Source organism: Gossypium raimondii, chromosome 2 (assembly GCF_025698545.1).
Source record: "Gossypium raimondii isolate GPD5lz chromosome 2, ASM2569854v1, whole genome shotgun sequence".
NCBI classification, from domain to species: Eukaryota; Viridiplantae; Streptophyta; class Magnoliopsida; order Malvales; family Malvaceae; genus Gossypium; species Gossypium raimondii.
In genome coordinates this window covers 44,175,760-44,190,399 of record NC_068566.1, presented here as the reverse complement: position 1 = coordinate 44,190,399, position 14,640 = coordinate 44,175,760, and the positions used below count along the sequence as shown (strand labels likewise).

General features: G+C 31.1%; 2 protein-coding genes across 2 annotated transcripts; one reads left to right on the top strand and one right to left on the bottom strand.

The window, feature by feature from the left end:
• Nucleotides 1-106: 106 nt before the first annotated feature.
• LOC105789019 (LRR repeats and ubiquitin-like domain-containing protein At2g30105) lies at nt 107-3,963 on the bottom strand. The gene is made up of 10 exons (XM_012616208.2): nt 3,680-3,963; nt 3,376-3,470; nt 2,886-3,047; nt 2,580-2,690; nt 2,361-2,461; nt 1,669-1,806; nt 1,329-1,377; nt 1,169-1,234; nt 573-692; nt 107-467 (listed from the first exon to the last, which is right to left on the bottom strand). The coding sequence occupies exons 1-10, from the start codon at nt 3,846-3,848 to the stop codon at nt 357-359; spliced, it is 1,122 nt and encodes a 373-aa protein (XP_012471662.1). The 5' UTR covers nt 3,849-3,963; the 3' UTR covers nt 107-356.
• An 8,932-nt stretch (nt 3,964-12,895) lies between these two features.
• Nucleotides 12,896-14,449, top strand: LOC105789016 (uncharacterized protein At5g39865). The gene has a single exon (XM_012616202.2). It carries the CDS (start codon nt 13,242-13,244, stop codon nt 13,989-13,991), a length of 750 nt encoding a protein of 249 aa, XP_012471656.1. The 5' UTR covers nt 12,896-13,241; the 3' UTR covers nt 13,992-14,449.
• Nucleotides 14,450-14,640: the final 191 nt, after the last annotated feature.

The window sequence follows — 14,640 nt, the reverse complement described above, 5'->3', positions numbered from 1 at the left end:
TTAAATGCATCAAAAACATAGATTTACATTTTTAAACAGTAAATATTTATTATTTTCCATAATAAAAGGATTAAATTAATTTGACTTTCTCAGGTGCTTTCCTTAGTAAAACTATAAAATTCAATCAGACCCATTTTGATAAAGAACTAAAACTACAAATTCAATCCAGTTTGATGATAAACGGCAGGCTGTCCAAATCCATTCAAGCCGAACCTAATTTGGTATGAACAACATAGCACTGTTTTCAAAAACGAAACTAAGGTTTTGAACTATTTAAAGCGTAAACAGAATCAATGTCTGCAAATTTTTCTTTTCTTGTTTCCTGCAGCAAACTACAAGTGATGTAAGAGAAGGAATTAGTTTTTATCAGCGCCTTCATCGAATTGAGCAGAGCTAACAACTCTAAAATCCAGCTGCTTCTGATGCTTTGAGCGCCGGCGTTCATCAAATTCTTCCCACCCTTCAAACTATTCAAAGATTAGTCGTTATTAGGAATCTCAAATGACAAAAACTGAAAATGGGGCCTGGTTCAACCAATAACATAATATAAGAAGAAAAGTACGCACACACACCTGGCGTAGCACATCCATTGTGATTTCTGTGTTGTGGAGATCCAATGTTGCGAGCTGCAGACAGTGCTTGAATAATGTACAAGGCAGGGACTTCAGGCCATTATTACTGAGATGCAATGCCTGCAGACATGCAGTAAATACATGAGTTAAAACAACATAGAGCAAATTGATGAACAAAATATGCCACCTTGAAATTTAAAATTTAGTTTCTTCTACTTAAAAATCAAATTCAGTTACTTTTTTATTTAAAAATTTTAGTCCAATCATTGACACCATCGGTATTTCCTGTCAGATTTTGCTTACTACTAGGTATACCAAGTCTATAAGGATTCGCTTCTTAAGAAAGTATGATGGCATGGGTATTGATGGCAAATTTTGACCAAAAAAACTATAGGTGTCAATGATTAGATTAAGATTGTTAAATTGAAAAAGTAACTAGACTTATTTTTAATTTTTACATACATGAACTAAATCTCAAACTTTCTTCAAGTACATGTACTGACAACATATTTCGAGCCAAATTGATATACACACACAATTATATGTGTGTGCGCATTAGCAGATAAAATTGATAGAATAAAGAACCTAGTGGAGACCTTTAAATTGTGCAAATTGCCCAATGTGTCCGGAAGCTCTGACAGAAGATTCGCTGAAAGATCGACCTGAAGCATATTAAGCAGTTCGGTTAAACTATGAACTTCACTTGGTTAGTGTACTATAGATTACAAGCAAAGACAAGGGCAACGAATACTATACCTCAATAAGAGAACTACATTCTCCAATGCATTCCGGAACTGTGGTTATCCTGAATACCAAAAAACGAGTAACACCAACTGAAACACAAGTGATCTATATTACTCGGACTTGGATGCAAACATCGGATATGGATATGTATCCTATATGGGTATAATTAGATTTTTCTAAACATATCATATATTTTGAGGATCCTCGGATATCATATCGCCATATCCATGTGTCAAACATGGGTACTTCACAAAAAATGGAAGTCCAAGGAACATAGCAAGTGATTTTATAATGCAAAGAAAAGAAGACTATTTAGCAGCCTTTAATGCATCCTAATCAAACTATTACCTACCTATTATTATTGGCCTTCAAAACTTCAAGCCGAGTTAGCATGCCTATTTCATTTGGAAGGCTAGTCAACTTATTGTTGGCGACATGGAGTTGCCTTAGAGAAGTCAGAGAACCAAGTGCAGAAGGTAAATTCATCAACCTGCAGATCGAATTCGTCATTAACATTTCTGACCCTTCACCATGGAAATGCTGTCATATTATGAGCAATACAATGCAGCAAATAAGCAATGAATTATGCTTAGTACAGAGAACAATGACCAAAACTCATTAATACCTCAAAGATGGGCTTCAGCAGCAACTAGCACTTAAAATGCATGGCTTTCACAAACAATTGAAATGAAAATTGGAAATTTGTTTCATAAAAGTGGAATCTAACCATAAAATACTTTTTCATAAGCATTATAGCAGGTTTAGATCAAAGGTCTAAGCCTTTTGAGTTGGAAAGGAGACTTAATATTGATAAAGTGAGTAGAATACAATGGTGATCCACGAGCTTTCATCAATGTTTCATTTTCCTCCATGACCTTAAAGAGTCACATTTATTCATCAAAATCCTTTAGTCAAAAGTGAAAAAGATAGGAAACTGAATATTTTGCCTGGTATTGCAAGTAAAACCATGGGATAGTTCATTGGGAACATGGTTCAAATCCAACAAAAGAAAAAAAGTTGATAACAAGAGGCGAAAGAACTCACTGGTTCCGAGTGAAGGATAGAACTGTTAAATACTTCAAAGATGCCAATCCTTCCCATCGAATGGCTTCATCCGAAATGCCATTTCCATCGAGGAACAGTTTCTACAAAGCATTGAGGTTCAAAAACTAATACATATGAAATAGTATAGGAACAAATTAACACAGAGTATCTCAAATGACATTTGTGGAACATGAAGGGAAACTAAAAGGTCATTTTTACCTGAATGGAATTCAAACAGCTGATTTTGTTTGGTACATCTTGGATGCTGTTGTTATTGACATCTAGGACTCTTGCAGAAGATCCGCAATCCCATACTTCATTGGGTATGGCCTTACAAAATCAAATCAACAAAATAATAATTGGGTAATTGTTGAACATAAAAAATTGTTAGTCAATGAAAGAACATGGTTTCTTCAAGCTATAATAAGTAGATAAATAGGCAAAAAACATCACACTTAAAACCATGAATACAAGCAAAAAAGATTAACTGAGTAATACAGTGCTCCTAAATCATCGTGAAAATACCTTCAAATTACAGTCTGCTAATGCAATAACTCCGGTAGTTTTCCATCGTTGCAAACGGTCTTTTTCCATGACAATTTCAGTCCTCGCATCAGGTCTTTTATACTCAGTTTCTTTCCCCCTTGAAATAGGCCGAGTTTGAGCTTCTTTTAGAATAGGACCACCCTGTTCATTCAAAACAATAAAGGAGAAATCTCGAATTCACTTATGAACTTTGATCAAACATCAATGTAATGTAATGGATAAGCTTTTGATTTGGTGCAACCATGATTTCGGTTCAATTGTACATACAAGACTTTGATTTTGATTCAACTGTTGGTATGTCCATTTATTTTAATTACATCGATAATCATAATAGTGGTTTACAAACTAAATCAAATCAAAATTTCATATAATTAATTATATGAAATCAAAGTTCAAGTTTCAAGTTCTTCAGTTTGATACTTTCAACAATCCCAAAGTATTAAAAGAGAATTCCTTTATGAAAAATTACCCCTTGGTGTAAACCCTGGGAAGCCATAAGCATGAGCTTGGCTCCATTCATGACCTCTGATTCCTTCAACGTCATTGCATCCACCAAAAGCTTCCCTTCAAACCACAAAATTATTTTTTAAAAACTGTAGAATTATAAAATATTAGAGAAAACCCAGAAATCTTATTGAAAGAAAAACAAACAAACAAAAATCCCAAACAATAAAGAATCAAGAACGACAAAAAAAAAAGAAATAAAAAGGGTTTCCCAAAAAATTAAACAAGAAATTTAAAAAAAAAAAAAGAGAGAGAGAGAGAAAAAGAACCTTTGAAAATAAGCTTTTGGCCGCGAGGAAGAACATTGGTGAGAGGCTGGAGATGGGACTTGAGTTGTTTGATGGTTGAATCCTTAGGTATGGAAATTGGTATGGATCTTCCGCTGAACTTCACAGTTATGTTGATATCTGCGCTGCTTTCACCATCGTCTTTGCTCATTTTGATTGGTTCTTCGATTGATTGGAAGTTCTTCAACTGGTATTTGGAACAAGGTTGTTTCGCTTTTATGCGTCAGCTTCGCAGTGTTTTTGAGCTTTACATAGTTTAAAAGTCTGCAATGACTTTAAACATCTTAATGCTCTTCTTTTTTTCTATTTTGCCATTAATTTTATTGTTTTTTATCCCTTTTTTTTTGTAAAAAAATAAAATATTTAAAGATAGTAAAAACAATTTGAATTTTCTATATAAGAAAATTATTTTCAAAAAATAATATTGATTATTTTTTACTTAAAAAGTTAATTGTCTTTTAAAAATATTTATGTAAAACACCTCAAAACTTTATTAAATAATATTTAAAACTATATTTTTTATTAAAATAAGGTTCACAAATTTAAAACTTAAATTTAATTTGAAAATACCAAAAACTAAATCAAATCGAATTATTATAGGCTATTTGAAAAAGATAAAAAAATTTGACTAATTAGAACCAAACCCTTAATTTTTGTTTTTTTTAATAATAAAAAGAAGGCAAAATAAATAGCCTTAATCAACTATCTCTTACATGAAATGTACTTATTTTATCCTTTAGAAGTAGTTCTCTAACATAAAAATTCGGGAAATTAATAATCCTGTGTTCAACGTCCTCACAAGTACAAGATTTAACTAGCCGATCCGCCATCATATTTCCTCCTCTTGGAATATATTGGAATTTACTAATTTGGATGTGTCTTGTTACTTCGTTTATCTTCCTAATAAGCGTGTAAGAAGAAAGATTCGCGTTGCTCTTCTTTATCAATTCAATAGCTATCAAACAATCACTCTGCATGATTACTTTAGTGCAATTTATCGTCCGAGCTATTTCAAGCCTATGTAGGATAACCCATAACTCCAAGTTAACCACTGAACCTTTTAAATCCTACCACCCAGTTACCGTGTGAATCACGTATCACTCCTACAGCTGCTAATCTGTTATCATCTCTATTAAAAGCTCCATCAGCGTTTATTTCAACCCAAACCGAACTAGATGGACACCATTTAACCCGCACTGGCCGACTTAGTCTCGATCTATCCGTATTTGCAACAGCATCTTTGATCATGCTAACAACAGTCTTTGAGCTACAGATTAACTCCTCAGTAGTCTTGTTATATTGTTGGAAAATATACATATTTCTATTCTTCCACAATAGCCAACACAAACCAGCAAAATTTATACTAGAATCAACACTCCCATTCCGAAATTTTATCTCGCCCTTTCAAATTTGCTTTAATCTAATAAATAGAAATACAATAAAGAATTTTGAGATATCACCTGACTCCACACAACATTCGCACCATGGCAGTCCCTCAAAACATGGAGTATGGATTCATGTGTCACCCCACATAATACACATCCGGCATCATCTGTTAAATTTCTCCTAACCCTTTCTTCATTCAGTAGAAGTTTCTGATGCATCTGACCACAAAAAAATGTTTAATTTCTACAACCCTAAATTTGGCCTTGGATTTAGCTTTGTAAATTGGGTGACACAGAGTGGGCATATTGTTACTCCATTTGTTTCATTTGTATAGTGATGGTCGTGAGAATAGATCATATCCACCAACCGAATTTTGAACTGACAAATTTGATTGGTATGGAATAATCGAAATAGAGTTTATTAGTAAAAATTTCATCATTTTCATTAATTTTTTTGTTGAAATTAGTTTAAATATTTGATTTTGTTGTAATAATTTATAAAGGTTTAATGTATACTTTAGTCGTTAAAGTATATCATTTTTCTCACTTCGATCTAAGTTTTTTTTTACTCACTTCAACCATTAATGTTATTTGGAATTTTCAGTTCAATTCTTAATGTTTCCAATTCAATCATTTGGAAGTTAAAAAAAATGGTCGGGATATGCAACCAATCATAAATGGCCTAAAATATGAGCCTAACATATTACTCAAGTCCACTCATATTTATAAATGGTTAACCCAAACTTATTTTGAGTCCGCCTATATTTTTTTATATTTATTTTAATTTATTATTTAATAACTTAATACATTTTTTATTTATATATTTTATATATAGTCATCTTAATTCTTTTTAAAGTTTACATTATAGTAGTATTATATATTATTATAGAATTAATTTTTATATTTTATAAATTACATAATATATAAAAATAACATCATATAAAGCATTACAAACTTGGAAAAACAAGTCAAGTCAGGCTTGGACCTTAAATGTTCAACCTCGAGCTTAAACGGGTCCATTTTTTTTGTCCAAATCTATTTTTCGAGTCTAATATTTTTTTCTCAAATTCTCCCAAAATTTGGGCAGACCTTCAATCCTGGGTGGATAATTCGGCCCATGAACAGGTATACTTATGTCACAATGAAGTCGACATCCAAAATAACCTAAAAATATTTTTTTAAAATTTAAAAATTTAAGAAATTATATTTATATTAAATTGTTTAAAAATTTTAAAAATATGTTATACTTTTTAATAAAACTAGTATGATTCTCACTCACGCTTCGCATTGGGTTAAATATTTTTTTGCTAATTATAGATTAAAAATTTAAAAGTTGCAATATGCTCTAAATTCTTGTACTATTCATATATTTAGAATTTAGTCTTCATACTTTTATTTTCAATAACTTAGTCCTACTTTTCGAGTTTAAAATGTAAGTTTATTTATTAACGTTGTTAAAATTCATTTGTTAAATTTGTTAGTGTGACAATTAGAAATTAAACAAAATTACTCACTTGGTATTCATGTAACAGAATGGCATTGTAATTGACCTGATTTTAATGTAAAATTTTAACAGTGTTAGCAATTCTTAAAAATTCATATCAACATTTTAATCGGAAAAAATATTTAGACTAACTAATGGCATTATAAGAGCTGAGGTACCAAATTATATCAAAATTAAAGTATAGAGATTAAATCTCAAATTTGAGCAAAATATAGGAATCAAAATTGAAAATTAACTATTTTATATAATCTAAAAAATAGAGGATTAGAATTGAAATTTAGCCATTAAAAGAAAAAAGGAAATCGACATGTGTCAAGTAAAGAAGGCATTCCTTTAGTATAGATTGTAAAGGTAATAAAACTATAAAATTATAAAAATTATTACAACTTGTAAAAGATTGTAAAATTTGTTATTGAAATAATTAAAATATTATTTAATTGAAATAACATTACTTTCACTATTTAAATAATTTGGAAAAAAATTTATCCAAAGTTATTATAGGTGGTATACTTTTAAGAGACAACAATCGCGTGTTTAAACTAGGGTAGATATGATCTATAAAATTTTAAAAATATTAAAATTTTTATAGTGTTGTTTTAGTTTTATAAATTTTTTGTATTTTAATATATTTTTAAAATTCTTTTATATTTTTTATTTTTAAAGATTTTTAAGTTTTTCAATGATGTCATTATGACATCATCACATCACGTGTGGTAACATATGATTCATTGAATATTTCAACCATTAAATTTTAATGTTCAAATGAAGAACATCTAATAATGTTAGAGATTAAAGTGGACCAAAAATAATTTTAAGGACCAAAGTAGAGAACACTATACTTTAGGCACTAAAGTGTGCATTAATGTTTATGTTTCTATAATAATTTGTTTATATTGTTGAGTTAATTGTACCAAACATCCTCAAACTACAGTTCTCATTTTAAATTGGTCCCTAAATTTGAAACATTTAAATTACATCTTCAAACTATCAATGTTATATCAATCAAGTCATTCCATTATTAAAATCATTAATTTAACTGTTAAATGGCATGTCAAATCTTACATGGCATAGGCCCTGTGCCGCAATTAGCTGATAGCTGATTGTTGATTGCAGTGGCTGGTTTGACTAACTGATTCTATTAATTGATTTGACCAACTGATTCTAGTAACTGTTTATTTAAAAAGTGTTTGGTAAGACTTAACTGTTAGTTGAAAGTTGATATGTGTAAAATGACAAATAAAGGCATGACACATTTTATTGTTAAATATTTATTTGTTTATAATACTTTAATCCTTATTGGGTGAAATTATTGAAATAAAACACTATTACCAAGGAATTAAAGCATACATTATGGAAATTAATTAGTGAATATTTGAAAATTTAAATAAACAAATTTCTTAAGTTTCTTATTTGCAAATATTAACATTGTGGAAATTGATAAATATTAACGATGTATCAATATAATTGTACGTAGTGACAAAGGAGATAATTTTGAACATGTATAGTCGATATGTCATTCCACACATTTCATTCATAATTTAAATCCTCATTATTTCCAACCCTTTAAAATTTAAGAAATTATTTTATTAAAATTACAAAATTAGATCCTATCATTTTTATTGTCTTTCAATCACAAATCAAATAAATCATTTAAGTAATTATAAATTTTATTTTGTTGAAAATAATTATCAAAGAAAAATAAATTTATTATTATTATTACATTTTGAAGCCCGAAAAATAAATACGATCACGAAAAATATATTTTTAATTTTTATTACAATATTATCAAAAAAATTATGTATTACAAATATTTTAAAAATTAAATAATACACGCGATAAGCACATGCATTGCATGGGAAATAAAACTAGTTTCTTATATTTTTCAAAAAGAATATATTTTTTGAGATTTTAAGGTTTTTCTTTAATTCTTTAGAATAATTAAAAACAAATCCACGCATTGTCTCCTTATTTATCCACATGTCACCTCCATATTTGCCCATGTCAGCAAAATTCTTCAAAAACAATTGGTGTTAGTGTAGGAATAGATCCATGTAAGGGATGCTAACCTCAAGGATCAATGTGGTCCAAAGTTAAGTTAAGAGGCCAATGTGAGAAAAATTATTAAGTCTAGGGCCAATCTATATATTAAGCCAAGATTATATTATCACACATGCACTATGCTGATAAAAAAAAATCCTAAATATATTTATAAAAAAATAAATTTAAAAAAGTTTTAGTTGAAATAGTAAATTAATATATTAAAATTACACTATTTCAAGTTGAAATCTCATTATATATATTCTAGATTTTGTATAAAAATTGAAAAAAAACACCATAATATTTGTTGCTTTGTATAAAATAGGTTTTTTTTTGTAATTTTCAATTGAATTGAAATTTGGTTGATGAAGGATACGAACTCAGTCATACTCTTAAATAATATTATAAATACGGTGAAAATACCGCTAAGTCCCCTATTATAAAGGCGAATCAAATTACTCTACTATTAAATAGATAAAATACTCTTTGGTATTTCTTTTTATTTCCCAGTTTAACTCTAAACAAAAAAATTATTTTTAGAACCATAAAAACTTTCAACATATTAACTCTATTAAACAAACATTTTATTGAACTATAAATGTTAAGTCTATTAAAATTTAATCTCATTTAATTAATTTTTTAGTAATAAAGAAACTAATTTGAGTTAATCTCTATAATAAAAGTATCTATCAAATATAGACCAGTCCATGGGCCGGGCAGCCAGGCCCGGCCGAAATATGGGAGGGTTCGGGTAAAAATATAGGCCCGAAATATGGGCTTGGGCAAAAAAACAAGGCCCGTTTAAAAAACAGGCCGGGCCTCGGGCACCACTTTTTTGGCCTGGCCCCGGCCCGGCCCGACCCGAATATAATAAATATATATTTTTAATTTTTAATTTTAAAATACTTTTAAAATTTTTTTATTTTTTATTTTTAAAATAAATATTTAATTTTTATTAAAAATGAGCCGGACCGGACTCAGCTCGGACTTATGATATTTTTTCCTGGGCTGGGCCTGGGAAAAATTTTAGGTCCATATTTAGGGCCGAGCCGGACTAGGGCCGAAACTTTTTTCTGGGCCCGGCCCGGCCCAGCCCATGAACAGGTCTAAATTCAAATATATTCACCTATGTATATACATAAATGATAAAATACTTGAGCTTGTGCTGGTCACGTGAATTTACCAATGATTTCTTAGTGTAATGATTGGGATTCCCCATCCACATTTCAAATTTCATCTCCAAAATTTACATTTTTTAAGGTAAATTTAGATGGGCGGTGTGTGATGCGGTACGTTTAATTTACTTTTTGTCTTACGTTACAGTATCGTTATAGTATCTGATATCGTTGCCACCGCCATTTTTATACTAATCACAGATAAACACATCTCCCTTCTAAATTCACTCTTAGTATTTGGAATTTGAGAAACCAGTTTCAGCTGATGAAATTTTCTTTTCCCAGTGTGAAAAACATTGGAATCCAATGACCAAAGTATGCAAAAGACAACTTGCCTTAATTAAGTGTCCTCGCTACAAGAATCCATTAACAATGGGAAAAGAAAATACAAATTTTGGTCTTTTTTGGGAATCACAAATCAAAGAATTTATTTTCCATCAATCGGCATGTGGATTATGTTATCCCTTCTCCACTTTCTTCCTCCAACCATGTGAAACTTTTCAGAGTCCACTCACTTTGGTTGGGTCAAACTATTATACTTAAAGTTTTAATCCTTGTATTTTAATATGTTATAATTTGATCCCTCAATTCCAATCATAGTATTAGTTGATTCAAACAGTTGACTTTTTTAAAAACATATATATATATATATATTATCTTTTTAACCTTTAACTTTAGTAAAAAAATTGATTCAGTCCATCGAAACACTTTTGTCCCACTGCTACAGGCATTATGGATGGGGTTATGGTCCCAAACACCACATGTCAGAATCCATCTTTGTCCCTCCCTTTCCAATGTTAATTCATTGTCTTAAAAATCTCACAATTTTGCAGAGAGGTGCTACTGTGTCATAGGAGTATTAAAAGAACAACAATCTCTCACTAACATGTCCATGTTTTTCATTAATGTTACGTCAAAAATAAGCCTGCAAATACATAATTTCCCATCTGCTTGACAAATGGCCAAAATTTAATGTGTTTTCCATGAAGTAAATTTAGTTAAGAAGCAGGTTAAGCTGAAGTGGGATTTTTTAAGGCATCAGAATAAGGTATCTTTTATGTACAAAAAGACATAAATGTTGAATGCAGATGCTGTCCAAAACTCATTTTCTGCTAAACCCTTATTCCATTTAACCTTAACCCTCCAAATTTTTTTGGGGGCATCTTGTTGGGATGTGATTGTGAAGTGAAAACGCGTTAGTGGTAATAATGCATTATATAAGAGTTGGATCGGATTGATGGATGAAGTGGTAAGGGATTTAGTGTTACTTCTTCGTTACTTTTTCGGTTGAAAAGTGTTGTAGAAAAATATTAAATTCTGCTATTAGTTTTTGTATTTTATAATTTTTTTAGATTTAATTTATGTTCTTTTCAAATTAGTTAATTTTAGTTTGTATACTTTTGAATTGATCAATTTTAGTCCTAATTCAAATGGTAGCAGTTAAATTCAATTACTAGTCACGTGCTATTTGTACAGTATAGATTTAGTCTATTTTCTCCAATTGGATTATTCTAAATACTTTTTGAATTTTTGAAATTTCAGTGTAAATGACGATCACTAATCTATTAACTGAATTTTAAGTGAGTAATATGTGAAAATAATAAGTGGCGTGACGCTACACATATGATAATATGTTTGATGCATTAGATTTTAGAAATAATGAACTTAACTTAAATGAATTTAACGGTTATTGTTTGGTGTCGTGATGACTGAAAATTTAAAATTTAGAAAGTATAGGGATTAAAATAATCAAATTAAAGTATAAGTAATAAATTCACAATTTTATAAAGTATAGGGACTGAAAGCATAATTTAGCCGATAAAAATATTGTGAAAAGGTGTGATTTGTTAATTTTACAGTTATCCATTGCTGCCAAAAAAAATATAATTAAAGATTAAAATAGCATTTTGGAACATAATAATGAAAAAATTAAAACTTGTTTAATTATATAATATTTAAATAATTTAATATAATGGTGCATAAATTATAATTTTGCTCGACTCAAAGATTGAATCCAAACCTAATGTCCCACCAAAGAATGCTAGATAAAAAGAAGTGTGGCTGGAAATATCTATAATGAAAGATGAATGATGAGGGCAGGGGGTTAATTAAAATTAAAATTTAATTAAAAGAATCAAATAGCCCATTGAATTTTAATTCAGTTAAAAATTTTAAAAATAATAAATATTATTGCGAGTGTTTTTTTATATTTTTATATAAAATCTAAAATATATATAATACAATTTTAAACCTAAAACATCATGGTATCTAATCTCTTAACTTTACCATTTCAACTAAAGCCTCGTTTAAATTTTATATAATTTTTATAAGTATATGTTATATGAAGCTTTCCATCCACATTGTGGATGTGTTATAATCTAATATAAATAATTAGGTGAAGTGTAAAGAAATTTATTCACTACATTTATCTTTTTAGGATATATTAAAAAAAAACATAAAGAGAAACAAAACACGAGACAACTTTTTAAATTTACTTGTAAATTTACAATATTCTATGTCACAGTTGGTGTCACGACTTTGTCCGATTCATCTAGCTCACATCCTCAAATACAAAGGAGTGCACCAAGAAGTAGTTGGAAGGAGTGGAAGTGAACTTTTTCCTCAGCTATTTGAACTAAGTTCACATCTTGGAGTTGTGATTGTTGGAAGAATTTTACTTGAATACCACCTTTTATTTAAACAAGATTAATCTCAAAAACCGTAAAATGAATGAAAACACATGTGATATACCAAAAAGCAAAAAAAATAAAAACAAAGGAAACCTGAGCTAAAATTTAATTCAACTCGATTTAATCATAAAAAAGTTAACTTATCCGAACTCAAAATGAATTGAAATTGAAATTGACATGAAAATGAAACAAATCCAAAATTGACCCTAAACTTAAAACAAAATTAACTTTGTTTTTTATATCATTTTATCTATAACTTTTAAATTTAAAGTTATGTATTTTATATTATTACAATAATTATAATATTAATCGAGTTAATACTCAATCACGATTATTTTAAATTTTAAAATAAGTAGAGTTCATCCTATCCATAATCAAGTGGACTTGCCGGGTATTATGAACATAGAAACCCAAAATGTAATGCCCATCTCCTTGTTACAGTTTGATACCTCTTTTTAAACCCCTTTTCAAAGCTAAAATAAACAAAACCCACCTTCTCAACCACCTTCACCAATAGACCAACTGCCCACCTCCCTCCTCCCCGCAGAGCCACTGCCAAACCTCCAAACAAAAAAGAATACTGATAAAAAACCCTAACCTCCCCCCCCCCATTTGCACCTCCTTCTTCAATCGTTGCCCTTCTTCCTTTAACCAAACAAGCCCCCAAGAACCTAAAACAAGCTTTCTTTTATTCTTTAATGGTGTTTTCAATTTCAAATTGAGTCTTGGTAAGGGGAAAAAAATATCGATCAAATGTGGCGGCCGTGGGGTAGCAGCAAAAAATCACCGGTGCGGCGGATTCACGACACGTCATCTCCTTTCTCCTGCTCGTCTTTCAAAGATATCCTACACCTTTGCGCTGAGGATTATTCTCCTTCTTCTTCTTCTCTTCCCCTCTCTTCGGCAGCCAAAAGAACCGCCAATGTCTTCCACCGTGTCCGGATCGCCAACTCTATACTCCGCGCCTGGGGCGAAACTCGGCCCGAATCCAACAGGAAGTTACTGGATTCGGTTTCGGATCGATCCGTTTCCGTTTCGATCCCGGACGCCGATAAGCGCATTGTGGTCTACTACACCAGCCTGCGCGTGGTCCGGTCGACCTTCGAGGACTGCAAAGCCGTACGATCGATCCTCCGGGGGTTCCGTGTCTCGATTGACGAGCGAGATCTGTCGATGGACTCGCGGTTCTTGGACGAGTTGAAGGGGATCTTGGGGAAAAGCAAGTTGTCCTTGCCGCGGGTGTTCATCGGAGGAAGGTATTTGGGCGGGGCAGAGGAAATCAAGCAGCTACACGAGACCGGCGAACTCAAGAAGTTAATGGAAGGACTGTCGGCGGCCGAACCCGCTACCTGCGGCGTCTGCGGCGGTTACAGGTTCGTGTTGTGCGACGAGTGTAACGGTAGCCGTAAAATTTACACTGAAAAATCTGGGTTCAAGATTTGTACGGACTGTAACGAAAATGGTCTCATCAGGTGCCCTTCTTGCTCTTATGCTCCCCTCTAAAAAAAAATTAACACCTTTTTCTTTAACTATAAAAGGGAAAATTTTCGCTTATGGCTCTAGCTCTAGCTCGATCTCTTATGCCTCCTATTCCATTATAGCTCTGACTTGGATTGATTCTGAATTTAATGGGAGTCCCATCTAGCTACTAACGTTAACGTTGGATTCCAACAATAAAAAACTGACTTTTTTTGTAATTTTTGTAGCATTAAAAAGCAGTGAACATTGAAAGGGACGAACAGTAGCATTTAGCATGCTTAAGTTTTGTGTAACTGTAATTGATTTTAGTGTTAATGGGTAGAGTTTTTTTTTCTTTTTTTTCCCTATTATTATTCAATTATCATGAACAACTAGTACTTTGTTACAAGGTCTTCTTGTTATTACATTCCCTGGAACTGTTTAGAATGATGTTTTGAAAGATGGGAAAGCAGTAATAAATAAAATAATGGTTTGCAAGAACATATGTTGGGGTTTGTCCGCAAAACAGGGGTTCCTATTTGAGGCCAAAAAAATCTGGGTTCCTGCATGTTAAAGAGATTCTTTCCATAATTAGTAGGCTTGATAATGAAGAGAAGAAAAGCTGGGTGAGCATGGATCCAGGATTTACGGGCAGTTTTTTTACCTTGTTTGTCTTGTCACCCGTAATTACTTG

Bases quoted from the DNA above. Each gene is read 5' to 3' on its own strand.
- LOC105789016 (XM_012616202.2), top strand. From the start codon at position 13,242: ATGTGGCGGCCGTGGGGTAGCAGCAAAAAATCACCGGTGCGGCGGATT.
- LOC105789019 (XM_012616208.2), bottom strand. From the start codon at position 3,848: ATGAGCAAAGACGATGGTGAAAGCAGCGCAGATATCAACATAACTGTG. The intron at 2,691-2,885 runs GTATTTTCACGA...TGATTTTGTAAG, and splicing joins TAGCAGACTGTAATTTGAAG to GCCATACCCAATGAAGTATG. The intron at 693-1,168 runs GTCTCCACTAGG...GCATGTCTGCAG, and splicing joins GCAATTTGCACAATTTAAAG to GCATTGCATCTCAGTAATAA.